Source organism: Leishmania infantum, chromosome 29, assembly GCF_000002875.2.
Source record: "Leishmania infantum JPCM5 genome chromosome 29".
NCBI lineage: Eukaryota > Euglenozoa > Kinetoplastea > Trypanosomatida > Trypanosomatidae > Leishmania > Leishmania infantum.
In genome coordinates, this window is record NC_009413.2 from 1,040,308 (window position 1) to 1,064,237 (window position 23,930).

The following is a 23,930-nucleotide window of genomic DNA, read 5'->3' on the forward strand; positions in this document are numbered from 1 at the left end:
ATGACCTATGTGCCCCCCCCGTCTGTTGCATGATCAACTGGGAAGCAAGTTTATCGCCTTGAGAACAGCAGGAACAAGAGTGGACAAAAGCTTTTATGCGGGTCCAGCTTCTGATGCGCGCAGTGGCGGGTTCTGTCAGCCGCTTTTCCATTTTCATCAAAAGAACTCTTCGCCGACGAAAATAGTGGAATACTAGTGAAGAGAACCATACATTGTTGACAAAAGTGGATAGCAACTTTGAAGGTCACGACCAGGCACCTCCGTGGAAAGCCTTTCTGTTTTGAGCGCAGAAAGACGGATGTCACGCCTGTAACTCCAGCCGTTGATACCTGTTGACAGCTTCCGCTGTGAGACCTTGTAGCTGTGTTCTTATCAGAGCGGTCTTTGTAGTTCCAAGTTCAAGAGTTGTGAGGGGCTTGCCATGCTAATCAGCGTGGCTTTCCTTCATCTCAGCTCATCTGTTCGGCAATTTTCGGCTGAGCAGAATGCTCCTCACCCGTGAAAAAAATGCGAAAGGAAATACCATCATCCAGAGTGAGGCAGGCCTGCTGCTTGCTCGTGGTAGCTACGGAACCTTGTTCGTCACGTCAAGAAAAATATACCATCCACACAGCAGTGTGTTCAAAGTGAGTTCTTCTGACATCCTTACCCCTATGAATGAGACGTTGGCGCACTGTGACGAAGGCGCACAGTCTCACCGGTTGTCTGCTAGTTACGCACGCACACACACACACACACACACACACACATATATATATATATATGCAGCTGAGCCTTTTAAAAATCTGTACTCCCCAGTCCTATGCGTATAGACTTAATTAGTAATTCTCTTTGTGCTTCCTTCACACTATCTCTCATTTGCTCCTGTTGCATTTCGTTTGCCCCGTCCCGCTGCGCCCCGTAGCAGATTTTTTTTCCCCGCAACTCTCCCCGCAGTCTGTTTTTCTCGTAGTGACAAAATGGCGACCATTATGTCTGAGTACGTTGTGCAGATGGCAAAGGAATTTGTCAACTTTATGAACCAAGCCATCACTCCGTTTCACGTTGTGCAAACAGTTGCCGAAATGCTGAAGGACGCCGGGTACACGCAGCTTCATGAGGAAAAGGCTTGGCCAGAAATAACTCCCGGGGGCAAGTACTACTTGATGCGCAATGGCACCAGCATCATTGCGTTTTCAGTCGGAGGAAAATTTGACCCGATGAACGGTGTAAAGATTGTTGGCGCGCACACGGATTCCCCCAATTTTCTGCTGAAGCCACGCACAAAATCAACCGCTGCTGATTACCAGCGCGTTGCAGTGCAGTGCTACGGTGGCGGCCTGTGGCACTCGTGGTTTGATCGTGATTTGACGGTTGCCGGCCGCGTTATGATTTCACGAGAACGCCTGGAGCAGAAAATCATCAAGATCGACAAACCAATAATGCGTATCCCAAATCTCGCTATTCATTTGACCTCTGCCAAGGATCGCGAAGCGTTTTCGCCCAACAAGGAGTCTCATCTGATCCCTATTATATCTACGCAGATAGCCGCGAAGATTGCGGAGTGTGACGACAAGGACGCATCGAATCCGAATCACTGTGTTTCCTTGATGAAGGCGATCGCGAGCGTTGCTGGATGCAGCGCGGATGAAATTGTCGATTTCGATTTGAGTGTGATTGACACCCAACCAGCAGTGATTGGAGGTATTCATGATGAGTTTATCTTCTCGCCGCGCCTCGACAATCTGATCTCGTGCTATTGTGCTGTGAAGGCGATTGTCGAGGCTGGCTCTTTGGAAAATGATACGATGATGCGGATGGTGTGTTTGTTCGATCACGAAGAGTGTGGTTCCAGCTCATCCCAAGGTGCTGCCGGCTCACTGGTTCCTGATGTTATTGAGCACATTGTAAGCAACAAAACCCTTCGTGCAACGTTGGTCGCCAATTCGTTTCTTCTCTCTGTCGATGGCGCACATGGATGCCACCCGAACTACGCTGACAAACACGAAAATGCTCACCGACCAGCTCTCCATGGAGGACCTGTTATCAAATACAATGCAAACGTCCGTTATGCGACCAACGGATTGACAGCAGCCGTAGTGAAGGATATGGCGAAGAAGGCTGACATACCCATCCAAGAGTTTGTGGTGCGAAATGACTCTCCCTGCGGATCCACCATCGGGCCCATTCTGTCTTCTCTGTCCGGTATAAAAACTGCTGATATTGGCAACCCCATGATCAGCATGCACAGTATCCGGGAGATGTGTGGTACTGTTGATGTCTACTACCTGACGAAGCTGATTGAATCCTTTTTTGTCAACTACCAAAGCCCACATGAGTAGTTGGCCGCAAACGCTGCCAAATCGTCGAATCAGCTTTCTCGACTCTCTAACACATTCGTCTTTCTTCATGTAGTGATGACAAAGTGCTAGGTCCCGGCTTTGAGTTTAGTGAATGACTTTCTCTCTTTGACGAGAACATACTGACTGCTTGCGAAGCTGTCAACTTCTGCTTACCTGTGGCGAGGCTCGACAGCTTCTAAAGCGGTAGATACCGCTGAAATGTTGCTACTGCGGCCCTTTTCATTCATCTTCACTCTCTTTCTCTTTTGCGATTCTGGCTCACTTTTACTTGAGAAAACTGGTTGAATGACGGAAAATGTGTGTGCAGTGACAGGTTTTCCTTTTGACGTTCGGAAAAGCTGTTGAGGCATTTTTTACTATCTTTCTTTCCCCCCTTGTTGTTCTTTGGTCTTTTCGGCGGGTTTCCATTGCTTCTCTCCAAACAAATTTTCAGATTCACGCGCTGATGATGCGCAGCCACTGTCATGACGCTACAGATTCGTGACCAAAGATAGCTGAAGTAAGCCTGCCGAGTACAGCGGAGGGGGATCGCTGCACCGTCACCACGTTTTTGAGTCCAAAGGCCTCAATTTTACGTGACGGGGGTTTCCAATATAGCGAGAGGTGCTTATTTTATGTGAGACAACCCTTTCTGAATGAGGCAACAGCAACTGGTGAACTATAAGTTACAGGCGCAGCATTTCTCTGCTCATCTTGAGCGGTTCGCCCGTCGCTGTTTGAGCGTGCTGCTGGTGACTTACTATTTTGCACTCGCTTACTCTCTCCACTCATCTTTATGCTTCTTTGCAACGTAACGCACTTTCTTCGAATTCAACAAACGCCCCCACACAATGCTCACATGTAACCAACTCAAACTTAACACTGCCAACCCCACAATCACAGTTCCTAGAAGTTCAACAAAATGGGCCGCTTCAAGCCTCTCGCCGTGAAGAAGAAGTACGCAAAGAAGATGAACCAGAACAAGCCGGTTCCCTACTGGATTCGTCTGCGTACTGGCAACCGCATCAAGTGGAACGAGAAGCGCCGCCATTGGCGCCGCACGAAGCTGAACTACTAAGGTTTATTACCTCCAGGAGCGAATGTACTTTTATTTTCATTAGTTCGCGCCATGTAATTGGCTCTATTTAAAACGAAGCAAAGCAATTCTCTACCAAGGAAGCCTACAAAGCTTTCTATTTTCGAAACACCTTTGCAGCTTTCCCACTTATGGTAAAGCCGTCTCCTCCCACTGCGGTTGCAATAAAGGAAAATGACGTCTTTCGAGGAGAAAAAGGCAGATGCGGCACATTGCGTGCTTTTCGCCTACACCGGCCACGGCTTGCATTCCGACTGCGTAGAAAGTAGCGGAAAAATGTCCTTCAGGACTGTGTCTGTTGTTCTGCTCTCCATTTTCGTATCGCTATAAAATCCCTTTCTCTTGTTTCAAAACAGCGGTGCTCTGCAGCATTTCTGGTACCCAAGCTTATTCCCCTCGGTGGGGAAGAAACGACAGCTACTACCTGTTATCATTTGTAAGAAATAGACAAAGTATCTCAAACAGGACATGAGCGTTGTAGCCGACCCTACGTCGCGCGTGCAGGTGTCTGTTCGTGTCCGCCCTTTGGGAAAAGGGGACCAGAGAAGTGGTAAAATTGTAGTGCGCGGTGCCGAGGGCGGTGATGTCGTCGTGGATGACGAGCAAAGGACGAAGCGTGTGTACCACTTCGACCATGTGTTCAGTGGCGGCCAGGCGGAGGTGTTCGAGGCTATCGGGCGGCCGATGCTGAGGGAGGCATACAAGGGGTTCAACGTGTGCCTGTTTGCGTACGGGCAGACGGGGAGCGGAAAGACGTACAGCCTGCTCGGGGACATGGGGTGCGAGGAGCGCGCGGGGGTGGCGCCGCGTTTTGTGCGGTGCCTGTTCGACGAGGCGCAGCGGATGGTGGACGAGGACGCTGACCTGACGATCAAGGTGTCGCTGTCGATGATCGAGGTGTACATGGAGAAGGTGCGCGACCTGCTTGCGCCGCGGCAGCGCGGGCAGGAGCCGGAGTCGCTGGAGATCCACGAGGACCCGAGTCGGCGCGTGTACGTGCGTGGCGCGAGCGTGCACCAGGTGCTGAGCGCTGAGCGGATGATAGAGCTGCTGCAGAAGGGCAATGCGAACCGTCAGACGGCTGAGACGAGGATGAACGAAACGAGCTCGCGGTCGCACGCGATCATGCAGATCTCGCTGTCGCAGGAGTTCGCGTGTGTGAAAAAGAAGGACTTGGAGTGCGTTGTGTCGCTGGTGGACCTTGCGGGGAGCGAGCGGCAGACGAAGACAGAGTCGAGCGGGCAGCAGTTTGAGGAGGCAAAGAAGATCAACCACTCACTGCTGATGCTCGGGCGCGCGCTGAACTCCTTCAGCGATCGCAAGGGCAGCGACGCCTTCATCTCGCTGCGCGAGTCGAAGCTGACGCGGCTGCTGTCGGAGAGCTTTGGCGGGAACAGCAAGACGTGGATGCTGGCGACGGTGTCACCGACCGCGTTCAATCTGACGGAGTCCATCTCCACGCTGGACTACGCCACCAACGCGATGGCCATCACAAACAAGGCGAAGGTGAACAAGAGCTCCAAAGACTTGGAGTATAGTGACCTCATCAGATTGCGGCAGTACCTTGATGGCTCTGTAGCGCGTGAGAAAGGTTTGGCTGAAAGCTACGAGTCTCAAGTGGCTGAGTTGAGGGCAGATATCGCGGCGCTGAATCGAGAGCTGCTGACGCTCAACGATTCGCAGATGGAGGTGGAGTTGCAGGAGGCGCTTACGGAGCGCGATGCGCTTGTGTCGGAAATGGTATCGAAGCTTGCTGGCGTTGGTGTAGGGGGAGCACGTGCACCGCTTGTATGCTTTTGTGGCACGTGCAAAACGTCACTGTGCTCTATCCCTCTAGGCTCCTACGAAGTAAACACACTTGTCGTGCCGCTGTACGATTTGGTGGGACCACCACCGTTGCTGCAATGCAACCTTCACGTTCTGCTCACCGAGGCCAATGAGGTGATGGTGGTCGTAGAACTTGTGGAACTGCATCATTTGCCTGACTTTGCCACGGACGGAGTGCGCGTATCGATTTGGTTTGAGGGGCAGGCGAGTAGCCGGGTTGTCACTCCCATTGTCTCCTCAAACGGTGGCAACCCGAAGTTCAACTTCAAGCAGGTCTACATTTTCGGCCCCATGACAGACGAGCTTCGGCGCTTCTTTTCCGCCGATGTTTTATATCTACAGGTGGAAGGCATCACGAGTGCCGCTGACGACTCGCTCGAGAGAGATGATGCGGAGGCGCGGTGCCTATCGTAGAAAAACGAACACCTGCTCACTGCCTTGTGTCCTCCTTCTGGGACATGTTAGTGCGGGGCTGCCTTACTATGCGTGCATGCTAAAGAATTCGTGCGCAGCTGATGAACCTCTCAGAGCTTGTAACACCCATTGAACGCGCCTGCTGCACGCCTGTCTGTGAAGTTGTGGAGAGCATGGCTGCCGTGCCTAGCTGAGGGGCCTTTTCTATGCCTTCTTTTGTTAGTTTGTTGCACTTTCTGTTCGCGCGTTGCTCCGAACACTAGAGACACAGCGGGCTCTTTTTTCTTTTTCACCCTTGAGCAATGCGCAGATCCGCCGCCGTTACTCCTGATGTTAGAGTCGTGCGTGGCAGTCGGACGGGGCTTTGCTTTCTCTGCTTGTTCTCGCTTCTCCGTTTGCGCATGCTTGCCGGTTGGCACATTTCACTCGACAACCTCACAGTAGCGCCTCTGGAAAAGAAGTAGATACAAATATATATGTATATTTTTTACGACGTGCCCATTTTTGCGCTAGTACGCGAGCTCAACTCCACTCTAGCAGGCCTGTGCGCATCAGAAAACGGAAAGCATCAAAGGTGCGGCCACTCTTCTTTTTCGGCCAGCATGCAGATCTATCTCATCGCTCTTCGCACTGCGCTCAAGTAGTGCGTAGACGCGGCAATTCGATATCCCAGGGGATGCCATGCTGTGCTTTCCTTGGCTCTTGCTGCGGAAGGCGTGTTATTCGCTCCCTTCCACTCTCCCTCAAGCAGCACGCAATTCTCGCTTTGTGCGCGTGCCTCTTTGTGAGTGTGTCACACAGAGCAATGGAGACCGGCTTGCATAAACTCCATACATGTGTGGTTCCTCTACGGATCTCTAACCTCGGTTAACTGACTCTCTTCGCCTCGTATCTCCTCTCGCTTCTTGGGCCAATGCCACTGCTCTTCCATACCGATGCACGCCCACCCGCGCCATCCCACAGCTTTCCCCTACTCATCTTAAGGTCCCCCCCGAAAGCACACCTCTGTCGAGTTTACCGCGGGTGCAGCACGCTTGTTCCCACTCAGCAACACACCCCAACTGGAACAGGAGAGGTGCCGAGTCCTTCCGTTCTCTCTCGGCTGCTTCCTTGACTTCATCTGTTTTTTTCGCTTGCTCTGTCACTTTCTTCTATGCAGCGTTGACCTTTGGCGTTACTACGCTTGCCTCTTGCTGCCTTCGAGCCCTGCTCCAGTGGCCACGGGCATCTCTTTAGCGGCTCGTTCTGCTTAGGTGGCTTCTGGCACGCCAGGCTCTGTTATTCAAGAGGACTCCGCCTCGCGGTACTGCGTCCCAGCACTCCAGTTCGTCGTCACTCACATCAGACGAAAGCTGCCGGCTGAAACCGTTTTCATCGATCACGAAGAGGGAGCCACTAACACCACTTTCTCAGCATCGTTTTATCTGTCCGCCGACCCTGGTGCATGTGCACCACTCGAGTGAACCCTTGAGCGTAGGCGTGTAGCACTCCTTCTTCCCCTCCCCGGCGTTTCCGCCTTGTTGCTCTCATTGTCTTTTTTCGTGCGTTCTGCACACATGTGCCACGTTTCTTTTCCTGACTTCTTGTGACGGAAGAAGGGAACAGGACAAAGCGGCCCAGACAAGAAAAACGCGTGCAGCAACACGCACACAGTGACACCCCGAGAGTCTCCGCTTCATCCCACTCACCCCCAAACACAAGGTTAATTCGATCTATTCAAATCATGTCGGACGATGCAAAGTCGCGCGTGCAGGTCTCTCTCCGCATTCGGCCTGCAAAGAAAGGGGCTCGGCATAGCACTAAGGTTGTAGTGCGCGGTGCCGAGGGCGGTGATGTCGTCGTGGATGACGAGCAAAGGACGAAGCGTGTGTACCACTTCGACCATGTGTTCAGTGGCGGCCAGGCGGAGGTGTTCGAGGCTATCGGGCGGCCGATGCTGAGGGAGGCATACAAGGGGTTCAACGTGTGCCTGTTTGCGTACGGGCAGACGGGGAGCGGAAAGACGTACAGCCTGCTCGGGGACATGGGGTGCGAGGAGCGCGCGGGGGTGGCGCCGCGTTTTGTGCGGTGCCTGTTCGACGAGGCGCAGCGGATGGTGGACGAGGACGCTGACCTGACGATCAAGGTGTCGCTGTCGATGATCGAGGTGTACATGGAGAAGGTGCGCGACCTGCTTGCGCCGCGGCAGCGCGGGCAGGAGCCGGAGTCGCTGGAGATCCACGAGGACCCGAGTCGGCGCGTGTACGTGCGTGGCGCGAGCGTGCACCAGGTGCTGAGCGCTGAGCGGATGATAGAGCTGCTGCAGAAGGGCAATGCGAACCGTCAGACGGCTGAGACGAGGATGAACGAAACGAGCTCGCGGTCGCACGCGATCATGCAGATCTCGCTGTCGCAGGAGTTCGCGTGTGTGAAAAAGAAGGACTTGGAGTGCGTTGTGTCGCTGGTGGACCTTGCGGGGAGCGAGCGGCAGACGAAGACAGAGTCGAGCGGGCAGCAGTTTGAGGAGGCAAAGAAGATCAACCACTCACTGCTGATGCTCGGGCGCGCGCTGAACTCCTTCAGCGATCGCAAGGGCAGCGACGCCTTCATCTCGCTGCGCGAGTCGAAGCTGACGCGGCTGCTGTCGGAGAGCTTTGGCGGGAACAGCAAGACGTGGATGCTGGCGACGGTGTCACCGACCGCGTTCAATCTGACGGAGTCCATCTCCACGCTGGACTACGCCACCAACGCGATGGCCATCACAAACAAGGCGAAGGTGAACAGTGTCTTCAAGAGCCTGGAGCTGAAGGAGCTGAAGGCGGTTGTGTCAAGCTTAGAGAAGCAGCTGGAGAGTCTAGCGGCGGCGCGGGATGCAAAGGAGGTGGATGTGGCGATACTGCAGGAGGAGCGGGAGGCGCTTCGTCTTGCTGTTCATACCGCCCGCTCGCAAGACACCGCTGCGCAGCGGCTGCAAAGTACAGTGCAGCATATACAGCTCGGCAACATTGCCCTTCGACGTCGAGTCGAGGCCGCCGAGAAGCGTATGATTTGGTCTCTAGACAACGAAGCCTCATTTCTCTTTTACAAAGGCCGTTGCGCCATTTCACTGCGGGGCGTGCTGCGTGGTGAGAAGTGGGCGTACCGCCTCGCACTACTAGCCGAAAACGGTCAGGCGACATCTTCCACCTTGCATGTGCAAGTATTCTCCCTGAACAAAGACCTTACAGTGCTCGAGGATCCAATGGAGATGGTGGGGCGGAGTATTAAGTTCTGCCTGCGGATAGTCGGTGCTGAGGGCCTCCCGCCGCAGTTCTGCCGACACTCGTTTTGCAAGCTCTCGCTGCTATTCGATCAGGATAACCGCTACTTCACCACGAGCACTGCGGAGGACACTACAAATCCGCGCTGGGATCTCGTAAAGCGGTTTGAGCTGCCGCATTTGACACCGGAGGTGATTGCGCACTTTAACACTCATCATCTGTTTACGTTCGAGGTGTTTGGGTTTAGTACGTAGTGGAGAAAATGTTGTTAGGGAGACAGCAGAGGTTTTGGCCCACACATGTACCCCGCGCCAGACCTCACCTTCTTACCCCGTTGGCATAATACGATGATACGATGAGACACTCTTGCTTCACTGTGCGCGCCCTTTCTGTGGTTGAGTGTGTTGTGTGTGCATCACGGCCTCTGTGCTGCGTTTTCTTCCTTCTCCTCCGCTCATAGCTGGCTCCGCTCTTTTTTCGGCATTTTACACATTTGTTTTGTTTCGCCTTTTCCTGTACTTGGCGGTCGTTTTCTTTTCGCCGTGTGTTTGTTGTGGCCATTTATGGGCCGGCGTGCCGCTTTGTGGTGTTGTGTTGCATATGCTGCTCGTCTCCCTCTCTCGCCTCCGTTTGCATGAGATAGCATTTGCTCGCTTTTCTTTCACCGCCTCCTTTGCGCTCGTCTCTTCCCCCTCTCCCCTCGAAGGGTACACTTGCTCCATGTCTGTCTCTTTCTGTCTCCCTTTCTTCCTCCTATTGTGTTTCATCATCGCTCCACACGCGTTTTCTCACTTTCGTCTCGCTCGACCGCCCTCTCTCCCCCCTTTTCACGCGAGTGCCGCTTACCGCACGCCAGGGTGGTATCAAACAAACAAAAACGATTCATGGAAGCCGTGCGCGCCTCCTCTTCTTTTGTTTGGTGTGTGTGTGTGTGTGGTTGTTGTCTTGAGCCTTGTGAGAGTTACGACCATCTCTTTTACTTCTCCCTCTTCCATGCCTCATGGTCGCCTGCCTCCTTTGTCTTGTTGCTTTGCCGCCGTTGCTCATTCAGTTCTACTATTTTTTTTTTCCAAGATGTTTGCGTTTGCCATAGAACATGAATCCAAACTCCGCTCTACCCACCGGGCCTGCCGCGAACCCCATCCGCGTGGGGCGAGGCAGCGCTAGGCACACGTGTTACAGCAATGCGCCGACTCCGTCATCCCAGCACCGCCCCTACGCAAAACTCTACTCGCCCCCCCTCCCCGCATCGCAGGTCGCCTCACAGCAGCTACCCTTGTGCTGGTCGCGACCCAGTGCATCTCCTCGCGGTCCCGCACTCCGGCGCCCCACACCAGTGGGGCAGTGCGAGGCCCGGGGGTGGGATACGTACGAGTCGCGCTGACACTTCGCCCATCACATGGATGGCAGAAGCGTGCGCACCGTCGCTGGCCTCTCCAGCGCAACAATGTCCACAGCCTGACCGCCGGCATCCGTAGCGGCAAACCACTCTGGCCTCCCCCTCACGTCGTAGGCACTTGGCCCTGTCACCACCAGAGGTGGCTCGGCATTGGCAGGGGATAGGGAGAGGCTGCTTGGCTTCCCCACGCAGAGTGGGGGGAGGGGGTGTACTGGCCCCTGCGGTACCGCTCACGGAGGTGTGCCCATTCGTCGTTCGTGTTCTTTTGTATACGAACAACACTATGCCGTGCGAATTAGTGCTTGAGACACCCATAGTAGAACAGAGCGCAAATCACAGAAAAGGGGAATACATGCCAGCATCAGCGAGAGCGTATCGGAGCTCTCTTCCGAGCGCGTCGCCTAAGAGCGACACCTTCTTTCAGTGCGGACTTTATGCTTTCGTTCCCCAGATCTCAAAGGAAAGAAAAGAAACAGAAGAGACTGCGGAAAGTATTCCACCGTCATCAATGTGGTAGTGAGTGAGCACACAGCCCGCGCGTGTAGACATTAAGGTGTGCTTCCTCGAGTCTTAGACGGTGTGAGTGGCTGCTCGTTTGGCGTTTCGCTCTCCACCTTTTGGCCTTGTTTCGTACGATCTGTCATGCCATGAATGCACTCGAACCGGGAATAGGTCTACACACCGGCACTTGCCTTCCTCCCTCCCTCCCTGCCCCCTCCCATACACACGCGTACAGGACTTCCGTTTTGTGTGCCGCTCTCATTCTCGGTGTCTCCTCCCCACTCTCTCTCTGTAACACGTTGCGCAGTGGACAGGACCCTGCATTTGCTTCAGCGCACTGAAAAAGAAAACAGGGAGAGAGGAGTCTCTCTTCCCCGAGAAATATCGTGCGCACGTTAGCAAAACGAAGAAAAACACGGTACGAAAACAGACTGCGCCGGGAAGGGAAGGACGACGGCACAGAGGAAGAACACTGCTCACCACCTCTTTTCATTCCCTCTCTCGGCGTCTACTTTTTGGGTTCTTCTTTGTCTCACTCGGCTGTGTGTCTGTCTGCGCGTGTGTGTTCGTGTGGACTTGTGGATGCCTTTCGCCCTATCGTTATTGTGATCTTTCCTTTTCCGTTTTCCTGTCCTCTCATCTGGCTCTCCCCTCTTTGCTCGGCGGCTTGTGCTCCTTTACCTCTCTCCCTCCGGCCTCTCGGTTGCTTCTTAGACTCTTTCTCCCTTTGTCTGTCTTGTGCATGTTTTTTTTTTCTTGCTTACTGAACCTTTTTCTCGTACGCTTGCTGACGCGTTCATGAGAGAATGGCACATTGAAGAACATGTATATATATATATATATACTAGATCATTCGCTGCAGGTGCGCGTACTCACTCAGACACGCCCGATCCACACGCCGGACCCTACCACTGTTGCCCCTTCCCTGGCCTTTTTTATTTGGACTTGTGCACGGCTCTCTGTTCTTCCTCGCAAGCCGCGCTTCTCACATGAGGGACACCGCTGACGTTTGGTTTCCTTCTATTCTGTTCTCCCTTGGAGCTCACCGGTAGACGCGACAGCAGATGCCTAAACGGTTTGCGCTGTGACTCCTTCAAGGCTGCTAGAGGTAGCAAAGGGGCAAGGAGGAAACAAGCTTTTTTTTTGCGGCGCCTCCGCCTTCTTGAGCGCCTCGCCATCTCTGCGCATCTTTGTTTCTCTGGTGCCTTCACTGCCCGCTGGCTACATCACTGCCAGGGCATCAGTGAGGAAGAGAGAAAAGGAGGAGGAAGGCTCCTTTTCACACGCGCACTAGCTGGCACAGACTTGCCGCACCTATTCACCTACAAAGATATTCACTGCTTCGCCGATGTCGAAAAGTCTCTCTTTGAACAGGTCATTAGCGTCTTTTTCTCAAAGGATCTCTCTTGAGTGGCGTATGCAGTGCAGCTCAACTGAGCTGCTCCTTCCTTGCCTTCCTTCTACGTTTTTTTCTAGCGCGTTGTTTCCTCGTATTGTTACTACGATGCCCGTCTAGCTTCTCGTCTTTTCTCCTCTTATTTGCTCCTCTCTCTGCCACGTGTGCATTTGTGCGCTCCCTCGTTCTCTCTCTTGCAGCTTTTCCACGCTACGTCCTGGGTTGCATCGTTTCCTTTTCTCCGTCATTCCTTTGGTTTTCACCCCGCCTTACACTTCCCCTTTCCCTCTGTCTCCTCTTATCTCTGGGTTTTCCTGCTGTTGCTGTTCTTCCTTCTCCCTTTCTTTCTGCCATTTTTCCGGCGGGTGACCAGTTCCGCTGCTGTTTCGACTGTTTGATGGCATTATGGACGCCGTTGTTGTGCCCGTGTTTGCCTCTGCTGCGTCTTCTGACGTTGGATCTCTTTCGCCCGCTTTCCCTCGGGTGTCGCTGTAACCCACCTTTCCCTCCTTTTTGTTTGTCTCCCTGCGCATGTTTCGTTACGTCTCCGCGCCTTTGTGAGGGCGGTGCACAGATTCATATCAATGTATATATGCACGTACGGAATTCTGCCCTTTCCCCTGCTGACAGGAGGATATCTCATTGCTTGGTATCTTTGGGTCCAGTACACCCCCTCCCCCCACTCTGCGTGGGGAAGCCAAGCAGCCTCTCCCTATCCCCTGCCAATGCCGAGCCACCTCTGGTGGTGACAGGGCCAAGTGCCTACGACGTGAGGGGGAGGCCAGAGTGGTTTGCCGCTACGGATGCCGGCGGTCAGGCTGTGGACATTGTTGCGCTGGAGAGGCCAGCGACGGTGCGCACGCTTCTGCCATCCATGTGATGGGCGAAGTGTCAGCGCGACTCGTACGTATCCCACCCCCGGGCCTCGCACTGCCCCACTGGTGTGGGGCGCCGGAGTGCGGGACCGCGAGGAGATGCACTGGGTGGCGACCAGCACAAGGGTAGCTGCTGTGAGGCGACCTGCGATGCGGGGAGGGGGGGGGCGAGTAGAGTTTTGCGTAGGGGCGGTGCTGGGATGACGGAGTCGGCGCATTGCTGTAACACGTGTGCCTAGCGCTGCCTCGCACCACGCGGATGGGGCCTGAGGTAGTCTGTTAGAGCGAACTCACTTTCTATGGCAGAAATGGTCTACACGTTGAGGAGCTGAATACCCCTTCTAGTTTCCGTTGCTTTTCCTGTGCTTCCACCTTCTCTTTCCTCTCTCTTCTCTCTCCCGCGTGTGCGTGTCGTCTCTTTTTCCACTTCTGTCTGCTTCACCCCCTCTCCACTCCGTACAAGCCACAAGGAGGAAACACAAACGTCTCACTAATTGCGCGACACTCGGACCAAAACAGAAAACGCAAAGTCGACATCCGTCGCTGGATGTTGGCAATCACAGGCAACTTTCCCGCTTCCTTTTGTTTCCTTTAGCTCTCTCTATATCTTTCTTGTACGTTGTGTCGTCGTTCTCGTTCGCTTTCTGTCCCCTACCCTCGGGTCTACGGTCATCACCTTCATCTCTGCACCCACACGTCCAATCCAAAGTACTTTCGCCTGCTGCCATAGCAAAGGGAAAAGAATCTATCGAGGGCAAATCGGAAGGGACTTCTCCGTTCTCCTTGCTTCGTGGCGTTTCTTCCTTCCTGCTCTCCTCGTTCAGCTCAGAATCACCGGTCCGTCAGTAGAAGCCCTCGCAACGCAGTAGGCGGCAGCTTCTTTTCGGTCATTTCAGCATTGCCGACCACGTCGCCGTAGAGTCGGCCTCTTCTCCCGAGATGCGTCTTTCTACCTCGTCGCATCGTCACAGGCGTGACAAGGAGCGAAACGCAAATAAGACTCACTGCGACCCTGGAGGGCGCTGGAACCGACAAACAACCCCGCCGCTGCTTAGCCCCAGCTACAATCAACCGTGTGGCCGACTTTTAACGGCCTTTGAGACTCCCTTCTCATATTTGGAGGACTCGGCTTGCTTAGCGGTAGGGAACGCTCCCCCCTCCCGATTCCCCACGACTGCAGCGGCCGATGGCACTCACACCGTGTCACACGCCGTTGGTTCCAAGGCTCCGATTCCATCCACACCGTTTGGCCAGCGCACCACGCTCGCGCACGAGGCGCTCAGCAACTTCCTGGAGATCGGTTCTCATGCGGGCAGGCACCAACACTCGACCAGGAGCGGCCGAAAAGCGAACGTCATCTCCAGCCCTCTTTTCCCGACAACTGTAGCGTCAACCCCCACGTCCGCTACATGGACAGATGCAGCGCAAGACGCGGCCTTCCCCTCAACAACGCGTCTCGACACGGTTACTGTACCTAGTGAATCGCTCAAGTCAAAGCGCGCGGATAGTACCGACGCCGCAACCACGCTTCCTTCCGTGCCACTGACGTTCTCGCTTACCTTGATCCCACCGCCCCGGCCGCAGGATGTCGGCAAGCTCGTTGTTGTGCTAGATCTCGACGAGACTCTTGTGTATAGCCGCGACATCATCGTCTACAAGCGTCCTGGTGTGATTCAGCTGCTGAGGACGCTGAAGGGCAAGTGCGAGGTTATTGTGTGGACGGCCGGAACGCGAGAGTACGCGCTGGATGTGATTCGCACCATCGACTCGGTTGGCGCCGTACAGTACTGCATCTACCGCCACCCCACGTGGTGGACGGGCGACATAGGTTGCACAAAGGACCTTCGTCTGCTAGGCCGCCCCATGGATCGGGTACTCCTCGTAGACAACACCCCCAGCGTGTTCCGTGCAAACCCGCGCAACTCTCTTCTCGTCGAGGACTTCATTGTGCCACACCCGAGAGCGTACAACGCACAGGAGAAGACGCTGTCGGTGTTGGCTGACATCTTCGAGCATGTGTTCCGCCGTTTCACCTCCCCATGCATCGCCGACGTGCTGGCGAGCAAGCGCATCAGCCGGCAAGCCATCCGACTGGAGCGGGGCGGATTTGTGGATCTCAACGTCCTCACCCCCTTTTGAAGCATGGATGTGACTTAATCCATTGCCATGTGACCGCCATGCTTGCCGCTCACAGCTTCACCGGGAGAGGGTACAACTGTGCTATCCTCTGTGCCGGGCCCTCCTCCTGGGTTGTGTACCGTTTTGTGATGTTTCGCTTGCGTCCTCCGCTCCTTCTCCTTTCTCTCCGTATCACGGCGTGCGTGTATGTGCACGGCTGTGTGCGAGAGCTCGACTGCCTGCCGGGAGGTTGTTGTATTGCTTCGTGATGTGAGGTCCAATTCTCCTTGAACCCTCGTTCACTGTAGTGTCTTCCCGCCTTCAGCGCCGACTGTACATTTCTCGTATGCATTCCCTTTCCAGTGGAGGGGTTTTGGGGGCTCACCTGTGCGCGCTCTCTCTTTCACTTTTGAGCGTGTGCGTGTTCTTTTTTTTTCATGTTCCTTGTACTACTGCTAATACTTCCGATTCGATCTTTTTCTTCTATTGTGTTTGTTTGCTGTTTGTGTTTCCGCCATCGCCCCCTCCCCACTTCTCGACGCCCTCACCGACAACACTGCTCTCTCCCTTGGCTCGTCTCCTTTTACTACCTCCGATCTCTGCTGGGGCTGGGTGCGATGGCTCTTGTCGCTACACAAAAAAAAACCCAAAACAACGCCAAAACTATCCGGCACCTCTGCGCCCCTCCCCCACCCCCTTACTTGCCCGAAGAGTTTTTTTTTTCTCGTGACTTTGCTTCACTTACGATGTCCTCACGTGGTGCCGCTCGTGTTTTTTCTTTTTGCGTTCTTTCCTTCCTGTCTCTTCCTTCTCCCTTTACAGCCCCCCATAAGCTTTGCCTTTTTTCTTTTCCCTTCGATTCCTCGTGCTTGGATGGGTGTACCGCACCGAGAGCACAACTGATGCCCATCTCCTTTTCCTTTCCCCCCTCTCTTCGTTCTCTTGCTAGTTTTGTGGCTTTCACCGTTGCCTAAAGCTCCTTGATGTGCGTGCGTTTCTGTCTGTTGGGCGCTACAGAGAAAGCGAACGATAAAGAGGGAGATCCGCGGATGACGCAAACGGAGAAGAGGGGGAACAACGCATATGTGCGTGTGTGGGCTTTCACTCTCTTGTAGAACAAAAACATGACCGACACACACAGACACAAACGTAAACTACGAGACCGTCTTCTCTTTGCTTCTTCCTCTTCGTCTTTGCGCTCCAGCCGTGCCTCATCTGTTCTTCCGCCTTCTCCACAACCTCCACACCACTCACGCGGCGTCTCCGATCCCTCTGGCGTTTTTGTTTCTGCGTTGAGGAATCGCGCCTGAAGGAGGAGGCTGAGGTGCTGAGTGTAATCCTTGGTGTGCATGCGCCTTCTCCGTCGCACAGCACCCACAGACATGCGGAGGAAAAAAGGAATTCACCCAAAAGCGTTATTGATTCTTCTCTTTCTTATCTCTCTGGTTTCGCTTGCTTTTCCATCTTTTTTTTTATTCCGTCCCGGCTGATCTCTTCTCCCTCCTTTTCGAGGGCGCTTTGACGCCTGGATGACAGGGGGGGACACACACCTGTGTGCGCGGTACCGCAGGGTCCAGTACACCCCCTCCCCCCACTCTGAGTGGGGAAGCCAAGCAGCCTCTCCCTATCCCCTGCCAATGCCGAGCCACCTCTGGTGGTGACAGGGCCAAGTGCCTACGACGTGAGGGGGAGGCCAGAGTGGTTTGCCGCTACGGATGTCGGCGGTCAGGTCCTGGTCGACGTGACGGCAGAGAGACTTGCCACAGCGAATACTCTTGTGCTATCCGTGTGATGGGCGAAGTGTCAGCGCGACTCGTACGTATCCCACCCCCGGGCCTCGCACTGCCCCACTGGTGTGGGGCGCCGGAGTGCGGGACCGCGAGGAGATGCACTGGGTGGCGACCAGCACAAGGGTAGCTGCTGTGAGGCGACCTGCGATGCGGGGAGGGGGGGGCGAGTAGAGTTTTGCGTAGGGGCGGTGCTGGGATGACGGAGTCGGCGCATTGCTGTAACACGTGTGCCTAGCGCTGCCTCGCCCCACGCGGATGGGGTTCGCGGCAGGCCCGGTGGGTAGAGCGGAGTTTGGATTCATGCTGTACGGCAGAGAATGGTGGACACGTTGCGGAACCAAAAAGAAAAGCCTTCGTGTGTATCACTTCTTATCTTGGTTTGCGTTCTGTACGTCTTTTTGGTACTGTCTGCTGAATGGCGGTGCCCACTCGTGCCTCCGACGCCCCACCTGGGCTTCCGAGCAGTTGTGCCGCCGATCACGACTTTGCGTGCGCATCAAACCCCATCCCACCGCCTGTTTTTGTCCTCCGCCTACCACCGCAGGCCGCCTCTTTTTTCTTTCCGCATACAGTCGCATACCATGGCACAATACAAGCCGATAAAATCAACTGGGGTCGCTACACCTTACCTTGTCCACGGCGCGGCAGAACAGTATCTGCGCATTCCATGCGCGGCGTTCTTGTGGTACGCCTTTCTGTCTGGCGCTCTCGCGCCGTTTCTGCGCACCGCGGACGAGGCGACCGTGGCGTCGTGCCACTTCATCGTGTGGCGCGTCCTTAGATGGGTTCATGCCTACCTGTGCGCGAACGGAGTGTTTATCGTGACGTTGTTCCTTGTAGAGAACATTCGGTGCCTCATTGCCCCGGGGCCTAGGCAGCTGTCTTTGGCGGACGACTACGAGGAGGGGAACCCGACAAAGGTGGACAAAATGGCCGCCTTCGAGTACGATACCCCAGCTGACGCGTACGAGCGTGTGAAAATGTTCTGCTTCATGGTAACCGGCGTGGCCTTTGTACGCATCTTTACTGCGACAACAGGTATCTTCCTAGGCCTCTTCACTGCTAGTGTCGCAGGCTACCTCGACCGCTACGCGCATCCATGGTGGTTTGGCTTCTGGTCCCGGTTGACAGCTTTTATCTCTATTGTGGCCTTCTCCGTGCTCGGCGTGTATAACGTTCAGCAGTACGGCCAGTTTGCCACCAGATCTGAGTGCAAGATTCTCATCGCAAACCACAGCTGCGTCATCGAGGTGATTTGGGTCTACGTGATGGGCGGCTTCCCATCCTTCGTCTCGCGCAAGGAGAACCTCTCCTTTTTCTTCTTCGGCAACGTTGTCCGCGGGAGCTCGAGCATCTTAGTCGACCGAGATGCAGCGACGTCACGAGAGCAGGCCATGACGACAATCCTGCGACGCGCCGGCGACCCCACGGCGCCGCAGCTGATGATCTTCCCTGAAGGGACGACAGGGAATCAGCAAGCCCTGTTCATGTTCAAAAAGGGTGTGTTCGAGGCTGCAGTGCCGGTGCAGATGGTGTGCATTGCCTTTCCCTACAAGCACTTCAATCCTGCCTGGACGGGGCGCGGCGTCGGTGGCAATGGACTATGGGATATTTTGGTTCGGCTTAGCTGCCAGTTTGTAAACTACGCTGAGGTGCGCCTTCTCCCTGTCTATCACCCAACCGAGGAGGAGAGGAGAGACCCGAAGCTGTATGCCAGCCACTGCCAGAGAATGATGGCAACTGTGCTGCGAGAGAATATCAGCGACGCCTCGTTCAGCGACTACAAGGAGGCATTCCGCCACTTCACGGAGCTAAAGAAGAATCGGTGAGAGCGAAACACGAAAGAGGGTGCGATTCAGGGGTACTGAGGGCGAGCACAGAGTAATCTTTTGGGCACTCCTCCCCTCGCATATACCCAAACTCACGCAGATCTGAAGCTGCTCTGAATGTGGGGGTGGGTGGGAGGGGGCGATCCGCGTTCGTTGTGTTCGAGATACTTTGCGCATGCCGTGGCGACAGCGAGCCCTCTCGTTTTCGCTTGCCTCTTTCTGCCTTCTTCAGCAGGATGCGAATGCCTCCGGCTTCCATTTACTTGTCGGGCTGCCGCAGCTCTGCTGTGGCGTACTGGCCGCCGACACTCTTCATGGGATGGGTACATCAAGAGGCGCTACTTCCGTCGTCCCCGGCGTTGCTGCACCATTTCTTCGTATGCTCTCCTTATGTGTGTGCACGTGGGCACTCGATAGACGTGTGCGTGCCCAACTGCTCGTTTGCGCGCGCGGCTTCCTCTTTACTGGGGGGCGGCCCAGCCCACCTTTCAGCTTTTTGACAGTGTCTACCCTGGCACGCCCCGATGACAGGAGGATATCTCATTGCTTGGTATCTTTGGGTCCAGTACACCCCCTCCCCCCACTCTGCGTGGGGAAGCCAAGCAGCCTCTCCCTATCCCCTGCCAATGCCGAGCCACCTCTGGTGGTGACAGGGCCAAGTGCCTACGACGTGAGGGGGAGGCCAGAGTGGTTTGCCGCTACGGATGCCGGCGGTCAGGCTGTGGACATTGTTGCGCTGGAGAGGCCAGCGACGGTGCGCACGCTTCTGCCATCCATGTGATGGGCGAAGTGTCAGCGCGACTCGTACGTATCCCACCCCCGGGCCTCGCACTGCCCCACTGGTGTGGGGCGCCGGAGTGCGGGACCGCGAGGAGATGCACTGGGTGGCGACCAGCACAAGGGTAGCTGCTGTGAGGCGACCTGCGATGCGGGGAGGGGGGGCGAGTAGAGTTTTGCGTAGGGGCGGTGCTGGGATGACGGAGTCGGCGCATTGCTGTAACACGTGTGCCTAGCGCTGCCTCGCCCCACGCGGATGGGGTTCGCGGCAGGCCCGGTGGGTAGAGCGGAGTTTGGATTCATGTTCTATGGCAGAGAATGGTGGACACGTTGCGGAACAAGCAAAAGCAAACGAATGTATCGTTGTGGGCCTCTCTTTCTCGTTTGTGTGCATATGTGCATTCATCTGCAACTGTACTTACTGTGTCTCTCTTCTTAAGCCTCCTGCCGTCTCTCTCACTTTCGTCCTGCTGCTGATGCTGATGCTTTACGGTGCACGTCGTATTGTTTTTTTTTTCTGAGTGGAAAGGAGTACGCAGCACGAAGTGTCGGACGAAGCGAGATAAAAATGGGACAGAGGTGTGGGAGAGGGGAGGGTCGCCTTGTGTGGAGTGGCTGAAGCAGAGACAGAAAAGAACAAGGACTGCCGAAAAGGGAGATGCTGCCCTGATAAAGGATGCCCATCTTGCGCCACCGCTGACTCCGGAAACATTTTGATTGACCGCAACTGCGGCACTGATCTTCAAAGAAAGAAAAGCGTCGCAGAGTTCACGAGACCGGTGAGTCCAATAACGAAAGCGTGTGCACTTCCAGTGGGGATAAGGCATGCACCGACACCGACAGAGACGCACATTGGCGTGTGCGTACACTCGCATGTGTTGTCGCTGGCTTTCAGCGCGACATAGGTCGTCTCATCAAGCTGGTGCCTTGTATGTGTTTGGTGCATCGAAGTTAACGAAGCAGCCATCGCTGTCTGCCTCCTCGTCTTTCTCGGGACCGCTTTTCCTTTCCCTTACTTTTTTTTTCAAATTCGCACTCTTCACACGCTGCCTCGTTAACGTCGTTGCTTCTCGTGCTACATATGCCACTGAGGCGGAAGGGGCCTCGGCCTACGCTGTGGATGACACATCCGTACGTGCACAGGCAGGTAGACAGCACAGCACACTGGTTTATCTTCCCGTCACCATGGCGTGCTCCGTGGAGGCACAGGCAATCGGCGGCACCNCCAGCGGGGCCGCCGCCCTCACCTCTCGTCGCCTTTTTCAAGAGCGCATCAACGCGCTCCTCTCGGCACCCATGCCACATTGCCTCCAGAGTGAGTCACAAGGGGACGCGCCATTTCGAATGGGTTTCATGTCCGCAAGAGAGCGAGCAGGCAGCGGCATGGCAACCGAGCGCTCGCTGCACAGCTCGCACTCCCCTCAGCGCAATGCCCAAGCCTCCACCGTGCGCACGCTTCCCATCTACGAGGCTCTCCTACAGAAGGGTCGACTAATGCAGGAGCATCGAGAGCGGCTTCAGCAGGAGGCAATCGAGCGAGAGATGCGTGAGGTGCGGCCTGCTCCACGCGTCGCCGTCTCGCCGGCTCCTCTACCCGTAGAGGCGCCACGCTCCGCACGCCGCCTTCCCCCCAAGGGTCAACGCATCGAGGACAGACTGCTTCAGAGGGCCAAGGAAAAACACGAGCTTGAGGAGAAGGCTGGGCAGGTGCGGGCGGAGCGCGAGGCTGAGGACCTGGCGGTCATCGCCCCCTTTCATCCTCACATCTCAGCCCACGCTCTGGCGACCAAATCCCGTTACAAGGAGCCACCACCCGATCGGGCTGCGTGGCGGGCGAGACGTTTGGCAGAGCTTGCGCAAATGTGCCAGAGTTCGGGTGCAGAGGTGCTGGAGGAGCTTCAGGATGTGCCGTCCATCAACCCACGCTCTGCGAAGCTCGCTGCCCTGAGGAAGGCGAGAGAGGGTCTGGATGGGGTACCCGTGCCGGACGCCCTCCTTATCAGTGAACATCGCCGTCGATTGGCTCAGTGGCAGGCAGCGGAGGCGGAGCGGGAGGCTCGGTCGCACGCAGTCCCTTCCATCACTCGGCACGCCGCACGCATGCGGCGCGTCGGCAGTGTTGGCGATCGCCTGCATGCGGAAAGCTACGAAGTTGCGCTTCGCCGCTTGCAGCGCGAGGTGGCGTGGCGCGAGGCCCACACACCGTTTCAGCCGCTCGTCACTCCGCTAGGCGCTGTCACGGCGCCACGATATCAACGTGAAGGTGACACAGTCGCGCACACACGAACTCTGGAGGGTTCCCGCATTTTATCGCGTCAGAACTGGGTGCCAAGGGACTCCTTTCAGCCCTCCATCAACCCTGTTAGTGCGGCGATTGCGCAGCGGCTGCCAGAGACGGCAATGGAGCGGCTGTGTCGGCCCAGCGCTGTTCATTCTCTTTCCTCCTATGTCGATCCCACCAGCTTCACAGACGCGTCTGGTGTGTCTCCGTCTCCATCTATTGCTGCACGTAGCCAGACTCGTTCCTGCTTGCTGCGTACGCCGTCTGCGCACCAGCAGCACGGTGCTGTGTTGAACACCCCTTCCTCGACGTTAGGTGCCCTTCCCAGCTCTGTGGTCGCCTCTCTGGATGCGTATGAGCGCCGGCGACAGAGGCGGCTGGAGGCGCTGCGCAAGGAGCAGGTGGAGCACGAGCAACGGGAGTGCACGTTTCAGCCGCAGATCAACGCACATTCGTCGTCTTTGACGGGCGCCTTCGCGAGCGCGAGCGGTCAGCGGGGCCCCAGCGCCGTGGCGCGGCGGAGCGGCGAGTGGCAGCAGCAGCGAGAGCGGCATCTCGAAACGATGCGGCAGTGGCAAGCGGAGCGGGCGGCGGCAGAGCAGACGATGGCGACGCGCGTGAGAAGCGGCGCTCGCACGGCGGCGCCCTCCTCCTCGCCGCTGTCTTACAGCGTCTACGGTGGCGATGGCACTCCCTGGGGCGTGGAGGAGTACCTTGCCAGGCAGAAACTCGCGCGCGCGATGCGGCAGAGGGCGCAGGAGGCTTTGGAGCGCCAAAGCGTCTCTGTCGATGGACGCGATCGCCCATCTTCCTCATCGGCGCCGCCTCCCGTCAGCAAGCAAATGGGGCTGGATCACCGCGTGCGCAGCTCTAGCATGCTTAGCCGAAGACCCTCTCCCATTCGCAGTTTGCGGCCGGCTGTGCCCGCGTCTCAGGAGGTAGCCATTGCCCATATGTTTGCCTCTGCGGAAGAGGCTTCCAGCGACGGCGGCTGGCGATGCTGGAAGGGAGGCGAACACGTCATGCGCGTGGACGCACCACACTCTTCTTTCTCACGGTCTTCTCGTTCTTAGACACACACACACACACGGGCACCTCGTGCCCATTGCGGCAATAATCCTTCGCCCGGTGGTTAGATTTCTCTCAGTTTCTCATATTCCCTTCGCGGTTGCCAGGGCCCGGGCTCTTAAGTGCACAGACGCACGTAGTCCTCTATTTCCAGTGAACCGCGACACACAGTTCATGTGTTCGCTGCCACTGTGAGTATGGCTTCGTCGTCTTCTCTTGGTTCTGCTACGGCGAAGCGCACGAACGAGGAATATCAGCTGCAAACGCACCCGCAGCTCCTTTTTTTTTCGCCGTTATGGTAGTCATCACTTTAGCTGATTGTATCAGCTACGTGAGGCACACCCCTTTCCCGGTCTCCATATCCTGGCACGTGCATGAGTTGTGAAACCATACATGGAGCACGAAAGCGAAGCCACGTGAGCTCACACATGTGCGAAGAAAAGGAACTGGCAGAAACGCTAACGCACCTCAATGTCTTTCGTTCAACGGTAGCTCATCTCTCAATACTCCCGCTGCCACTCTCTCTTTCTCCGTGTCTTCAACTTTACATGCTCGTGTGTGTGCATGTCTCCATTTATGCACTCTTGTCAGAGCAGCCGATTAGATCGCTTGCGTCGCCCTGTGATTCTTGAGGTGGATTTCACGCTGTCCATCGTCTGCTTTCATTCACCATATTTTTATATCCTCTCACCAGGCATCGATTCGTGAGCGTCTACCCCGTACTGTGGAGGCCACACACACGCACACGCATATAGCCTCACGGCTTTTCGGCGAAGGAGCACCCCTCCACCTTCCTCCTCTCTCCCCCTGACGGCAGAAACCCACCCACACGTACCCACAAATAGCCGCCCACACTCCTGAGTTGCGCAGGTCGGCATAGAGGACTGAAATTCTCCGGGAAGTCGCCGTGCCCCCCCCCCTCCCATTCATCTTTTGCCTTGACTTCTCTGATTTTTTTCTACGTTCTCTTTTTTCCTCTCCTTCTGTGCTCGCGCGCGT

General features: G+C 55.7%; 7 protein-coding genes across 7 annotated transcripts; all 7 read left to right on the forward strand.

Annotated features, from left to right (window-relative positions):
• Positions 1-959: 959 nt before the first annotated feature.
• LINJ_29_2470 (metallo-peptidase, Clan MH, Family M20) lies at positions 960-2,321 on the forward strand (the record flags this gene model as incomplete). Its single annotated transcript, XM_001466732.1, has 1 exon — positions 960-2,321. The coding sequence occupies one exon, from the start codon at positions 960-962 to the stop codon at positions 2,319-2,321; it is 1,362 nt and encodes a 453-aa protein (XP_001466769.1).
• A 922-nt stretch (positions 2,322-3,243) lies between these two features.
• Positions 3,244-3,399, forward strand: LINJ_29_2480 (putative 60S ribosomal protein L39; the record flags this gene model as incomplete). The annotated part of the gene is made up of 1 exon (XM_001466733.1): positions 3,244-3,399. The coding sequence occupies one exon, from the start codon at positions 3,244-3,246 to the stop codon at positions 3,397-3,399; it is 156 nt and encodes a 51-aa protein (XP_001466770.1).
• A 486-nt stretch (positions 3,400-3,885) lies between these two features.
• On the forward strand, positions 3,886-5,658 carry LINJ_29_2490 (putative kinesin; the record flags this gene model as incomplete). Its single annotated transcript, XM_001466734.1, has 1 exon — positions 3,886-5,658. The coding sequence occupies one exon, from the start codon at positions 3,886-3,888 to the stop codon at positions 5,656-5,658; it is 1,773 nt and encodes a 590-aa protein (XP_001466771.1).
• A 1,723-nt stretch (positions 5,659-7,381) lies between these two features.
• Positions 7,382-9,151, forward strand: LINJ_29_2500 (putative kinesin; the record flags this gene model as incomplete). Its single annotated transcript, XM_001466735.1, has 1 exon — positions 7,382-9,151. The coding sequence occupies one exon, from the start codon at positions 7,382-7,384 to the stop codon at positions 9,149-9,151; it is 1,770 nt and encodes a 589-aa protein (XP_001466772.1).
• Positions 9,152-14,007: 4,856 nt separating this feature from the next.
• LINJ_29_2510 (conserved hypothetical protein) lies at positions 14,008-15,207 on the forward strand (the record flags this gene model as incomplete). The annotated part of the gene is made up of 1 exon (XM_001466736.1): positions 14,008-15,207. The coding sequence occupies one exon, from the start codon at positions 14,008-14,010 to the stop codon at positions 15,205-15,207; it is 1,200 nt and encodes a 399-aa protein (XP_001466773.1).
• A 2,350-nt stretch (positions 15,208-17,557) lies between these two features.
• LINJ_29_2520 (conserved hypothetical protein) lies at positions 17,558-18,805 on the forward strand (the record flags this gene model as incomplete). The annotated part of the gene is made up of 1 exon (XM_001466737.1): positions 17,558-18,805. One exon carries the CDS (start codon positions 17,558-17,560, stop codon positions 18,803-18,805), a length of 1,248 nt encoding a protein of 415 aa, XP_001466774.1.
• A 1,602-nt stretch (positions 18,806-20,407) lies between these two features.
• LINJ_29_2530 (conserved hypothetical protein) lies at positions 20,408-22,936 on the forward strand (the record flags this gene model as incomplete). The annotated part of the gene is made up of 1 exon (XM_001466738.2): positions 20,408-22,936. The coding sequence occupies one exon, from the start codon at positions 20,408-20,410 to the stop codon at positions 22,934-22,936; it is 2,529 nt and encodes an 842-aa protein (XP_001466775.2).
• Between the last annotated feature and the right edge of the window lie 994 nt (positions 22,937-23,930).